The sequence below is a fragment of the Brachyhypopomus gauderio genome, chromosome 6 (assembly GCF_052324685.1).
Source record: "Brachyhypopomus gauderio isolate BG-103 chromosome 6, BGAUD_0.2, whole genome shotgun sequence".
NCBI classification, from domain to species: Eukaryota; Metazoa; Chordata; class Actinopteri; order Gymnotiformes; family Hypopomidae; genus Brachyhypopomus; species Brachyhypopomus gauderio.
The window spans coordinates 16373491-16379013 of NC_135216.1; the positions used below are offsets into that span (position 1 = coordinate 16373491).

At 39.6% G+C, this 5523-nt stretch overlaps 1 protein-coding gene across 1 annotated transcript; it reads right to left on the reverse strand.

The window, feature by feature from the left end:
* On the reverse strand, nt 1-3972 carry uts2r5 (urotensin-2 receptor 5). Its single transcript, XM_077007804.1, has 2 exons — nt 3783-3972; nt 1-3432 (listed from the first exon to the last, which is right to left on the reverse strand). Exons 1-2 carry the CDS (start codon nt 3909-3911, stop codon nt 2329-2331), a joined length of 1233 nt encoding a protein of 410 aa, XP_076863919.1. The 5' UTR covers nt 3912-3972; the 3' UTR covers nt 1-2328.
* Nucleotides 3973-5523: the final 1551 nt, after the last annotated feature.

The window sequence follows — 5523 nt, forward strand, 5'->3', positions numbered from 1 at the left end:
CACTAATGTACTCTTGAAAATAATGAAATAATTATTCTTCTACTGTAATTTAACAACACAATCTCATTCAGTGATAATGTACAAAGTCTGTAAGTACAAATATGATGACCTTTTTTAGAATTTGAAATAGGATTAGAATTATAATCTTTATTTGTACATGTCCAAAGAAAAAGATAGTAACAATACCATACCAGTGTCAACAGTAGGTGTAATAACTATAATATTCAATAAAAATGTGTTTTACTTGTACATTACCATAAACAACCCACAGAACATCTAACAATATTATTCTTATATAATTATATTCTTATACAAATACAAATAAATAAGTGTTACATACTGTATATACTGCAAAAGCACAACATTTGAAAAGAAAGTCAATTGACAATCTACTAAATTTCTATCCAGTAAGAACATGCTGAAAACTGGGTGGTGTGGTGCACATACACACATGCACAAACCCAGCACTGTAATACAGTTAATACAGTTATGAAGTTAAGGTTTCATTCAAGAAGCACAAGCACAGACTATAGTTGTGTAGTAGTCATTTTATATCTCTAATGTTCAGAAATAAATTTTAAAGTTAGAGATATAAAACTCTCTAACTTTTTTACACCACTATTATGTACCTGTTTGTAAAAACTATTATGTTGTATTATCATGAGCAAACTGATAAAACATGAAATATCCCAGTGATGCTGATTAATAACGGAGACCTAACAAGATTAATAAGTGGATTCACAATGAGCCTGGGTTAACAATGCTATCTGAATAAGGTTAACTTCTTAACAAGGTTTAGGTCAAGGCTAGATCAATATTTTGATACTGATCAAGGGTGAGTTTCCCAAAACGTTCTTAGCGCTAAGTACTTCTTAACCTTGTATGTAAGAACGAGGTTACGAAGTACTTAGCGCTAAGAATGTTTTGGGAAACTCACCCCTAGACCCTTTCACAGTCGAAAGTGAAATGTGGTTGACAGCTAATGACAACAATTTTGAGTTGTCATAGAGACTGTCTGAGGGACGGTTTGGTGACGTGCTGCATGTCTTATGAAGCTGCCCTTGTAAAATGATCAGTTCCCCTGACTTCTGTGGCAGGATGAGATCATTTAAACAGATTCTGTTCTTCTGTTCTGTTTGCCCTTCATCTGTGGCTGTGGCCCAGAAACAGACTGTGTCCACACTTAGTTTGACAAGTTACCTGGGATTTCTGAGCAAATTTAGCTTTTTTTACCGATCTGTGGTAAAAATCCTCCATCTGCATTTACCCATCTGTGCAGTTAACACACAAGCCTCAGGCTTGGGAATCAAACCCACGACCCTCCGATCACAAGACCAGTTCCCTAACCTCCAGACCATGACTGCCCCTAAAATGATAAAAAATCAACTGAACAAAGCAGTTAAAGACATCTTTATGGGAAGAGGAAAGGGTGGTTGTCTATGCAAGGATTCATTGCATTCATAGGAATGCATTCACAATACGGTGGCCAAGAAGAAAGTATATTTCTGCCCTGCATTATTGCATGTTTATTTTTACTATGCTGTACATAGCACAGCCTTAAAAACCCTAATAAACATCCAATATCCCATCCCAACCTAGTGTCTAAATAGCTAGCTTGCAAGCTTCATTTAAAGAGCCTCACCAATTCAGTCCTGTTCAGCCAAATGAGATACTGTACAACACAACTTTTGTTTCTGACTAAAGTGTTATTCCTTTGTCTCTTACCAAGTTATGTTTTGTCTTTTTCATGGAATAGTTTTGAGACATATTGCATCATTTAGTTTATCCGTGATAAAATCGTGGCAATTTACTTAGTTTTCACTTGGAAGTCACTGCTTATAATAATTCATCCAGAACACACTTCCTTTGTGTTGTGACTGGATTAGCAGCAATTCTGAATTAGTAGAGCGTTTCCGAAATGTAGCATATGCGTTGTCATTTTGATTCATTTGTTTTGTGTATTTGCAGTGTATTTTTCTTTTGTAGTGTGTATTTTTGTGTATGTGCAGAATAGGCTGCAAAACCTGATCATGTCAGTATGAATGACCAACAGAAAATATACAGAAATATACAGGTGGTGACATGCTGTGCATGTTTTAATTATGTGGTATTTCATTTCAGAAGCCTGTTAATTATAATGGGTATTGTGATGTTCTATGGGCTAAAGACATCTCTGTCTGATTCTTCCACCAGCCCCACTCTCTCCTCTCCCTCTCTCTCTCTCTCTCTCTTTTATTATATATCAAATTTCTAAACAGGAGGATTTTTTTAAATGCCATTGCTCATATGAGAATGATTTGCCCTTCACAACAGCAGCATATGAAAATGTCAGACATTGCTGTAAACATCCAGAACATAATTTTGGTGTGTGTTGCTTAATATGTTTGTAAACTGATGACTTCCAGATGACAGAGATCTTTGAGATGAACGCCGGAACCTTTTCTTAAACCGTGCACTGTTCTTTTGCCTGTCTTTCAAATACTCCTGATAATTTCTGGTCAACAAAGTGTAAAGGAAAGGATTGATGCAGCTGTTGCTATAAGCCAGGCAGGTTACCATGAAGTTTATGTAAACCATTGTACTATGAGATAGCTTCCCAGGACCAAAGTAATATATACTAAGTAACTGCCATAACCAAAACGGTAAGAAGCATGCCCAGTAAGTAAGGACTATACCAAAGATCATATAGAGTACCTTCTGTTTGAGAGACTTATTCATTTCTTTTGAAGAGGGCCCTGTTGTCTGAGACACCCAGTAGGTCTTTGCTAATTTTAGATACAAATAACCAATAATGCATCCAGGAGCCAATATGCACGTGTTGAAGAGCACAGTTAGGTAGACTTTGTACGCCGTTATCTGCCAGGTGGGGTGACACATGCGCTTCTCCGCTCCGTTCTGAACGTTCTTCTTCAGTTCGATCATGATCATAGTCGGGAGTGTGAGAAGAAAAGACACGAGCCAAACCGCAGAGGTGACGGTACGTCTGTAGCGCCTGGACCTAACGAAGGTGTCCAGAGGGTTCGCCACGGCGAGATATCTCTCCGTGCTCATTACGGTAAGAATGAAGATGCTGGCGTGCATTGTGAGGAAGTCCAGGCTAAAAAGAATTCGGCACCCAGGGTCGCCGAAGTACCAGTCTTTCAAAAAATAAGTGCAGACCACAAAAGGAATCGTGGTGAGGTAAAGTAAGTCGGCGAGAGCCAAGTTCACAATGTAGATGTACATGGTTCCAGTCACTCGGACAGAGACGTTAATCACGACCAGAGTGTACACATTTCCAACCACACCGATTACAAACATTACAATGAGAACTGTTCCCAGTAAAAATGTGATTACTATGTCGTTAGAAGAAGACGGTCCCTCTGCGTACGGCAAGGGAAGCGTCGGTGACGCGTTGGCAAACTCACTGGAGGATGCGTTCACTTGAACACACTGACTCACAGCAAGTCCATCAGGTGTTCCCATATCCAAACATATACAACATGCATATATAAAATCACGAATGTTTATTAGAGAACAAAGCGACAGATCCGTGTTGGGAAGAGTTCAGGCATCACCGAATTTGAAGCAGAAGAGAAAAAAAGAGCCATTTGTGTCATACATTCCCGAATATCAAAGATCGCCAGAGAAGTGATGAACACAAAAAATATTCAGTATTGTCAAACTGTTTATCCCAAATCTTTCACAATTAACGAACATGGTTGTCTACCATCATAATGGATCGTGTACAATTTACAGTTCTCAAAAATCTAGCAATGCGTAAAATGTAGCCACGTTGTTACCTGCCTCAACAGCTTCTCAGAACATATCCTCGTCTGTCTGCCTTTTACAATGTTCAGAGGAATATCGTCTCCCTCCTCAAACCATGAAGTGAAGTGAATTAAGTCTTTGAAATGAAGCACAAAACACATGTCACGTCAAAAGGACTAAAATGCGTGAAAGACCTCAAGCAATTAACTTCAGCGCGCAACAGCTTACTCCGACGCGCGTGAGGTATGCGAGTTATTGAATGCCCCGCCCCCTTTCCCACCGGCTTGCTCATGTTGGGGGATTAGAAAGAGTCAAAAACACTGGGTTCAAGGAAATATAACAATCAGTCTAAAGTACACTGCTCAAGAAAATAAAGGGAACACTATAATAACACATCCTAGATCCCAATGAATAAAATATTCCAGTTGAAAATCTTTATTTATTACATAGTGGAATGTGTTGAGAACAAAATAACAAAAATGATCAATTTAAATCAAAATAATAATTATCCCATGGAGCTCTGGATTTGGAATCATACTCAAAATGAAAAATCAAATGACAGGCTGATCCAACTTCAGTGGAAACTCCTCAAGACAATTTAAAATGAGGCTCAATAGTGTGTGTGGCCTCCACGTACCTGTATGACCTCCCTACAACACCTGGGCATGCTCCTGATGAAGCGGCAGATGTTCTCCTGAGGAATCTCCTCCCAGACCTGGATTAAAGCTTCAGTCAACTCCTGGACAGGGTGTGGTGCAACGTGGCATTGGTGGATAGAACGAGACATGATGTCCCAGATATGCTTGACTGGATTCAGGTCTGGGGAACGGGCAGGCCAGTCCATAGCATCAATGCCTTCATCATGCAGGAACTGCTGACACACTTCAGCAGAGGTGGGGACTCGAGTCACATGACTTGGACTCGAGTCAGACTCGAGTCATTAATATTAAGACTTTTGACTTGACTTGAAAAAATATTCAGAGACTTAGACTTGACTTGGACTTTTACACCAATAACTTGGGACTTGAATTGGACTTGAACCTGTTTACTTGCAAAGACTTGATTTTTTTTTACCCCAAATCTAAATTTTAAAACGCATATTAATATTTATAAAGTGCGCCCCATTAATTTCATTTCCGTCCTTCTGACGCAGACCGGTCCTCTGCTTTTCCACACTCTGTACGTGTGTGTGCATGAGCTGCAGCACAACCAATCAAATGGGGGGTTGGCGAACGTAAATTTTTACCGGGAGGGGTGTAAAATGGACACAAATTAAGTATTATATCGCGATCGATCGATCGCCAGTGGTTGGTGCCAGAGCGAACTAGTAATTCATTGAATCATAGATGTGGATCAGAGGTAAATAAACTAGATTTTTTTCCGGCGTGAGAAATCGGATGTGTGGCGTGAGAGCGTGTGAAGACGGTCAAATGCGTGTGTCTCACGCTCAATGCGTGAGAGTTGGCAACCCTGGGTTCTGTATCTGAACTCGGGGAAGAGAGCCTCTCTCTGTCACTATCATAATATCCAGTTCTATCTCAGCATGGATTGTGTATTTGAAGACATCTACGTCGAGAAAAAAATATATTGACAAAAGTGGAGCGAGTTTTCAGCTATGGGGGCATCATTCATCGTGCACAAATGACATACAGACTTTTGGCCAGCAAATGCAATGCAGAATAGTTTACTGAAATGTCTAAAGTTGCAGATTCCTGTTAATTGTTCAGTTCTTATATTTGTTTGTCTTGTGTCACTCACACATGGACACACATG

Bases quoted from the DNA above. Each gene is read 5' to 3' on its own strand.
- uts2r5 (XM_077007804.1), bottom strand. From the start codon at position 3,911: ATGTGTTTTGTGCTTCATTTCAAAGACTTAATTCACTTCACTTCATGG. The intron at 3,433-3,782 runs GTAACAACGTGG...GCTGTGAGTCAG, and splicing joins CTGAGAAGCTGTTGAGGCAG to TGTGTTCAAGTGAACGCATC.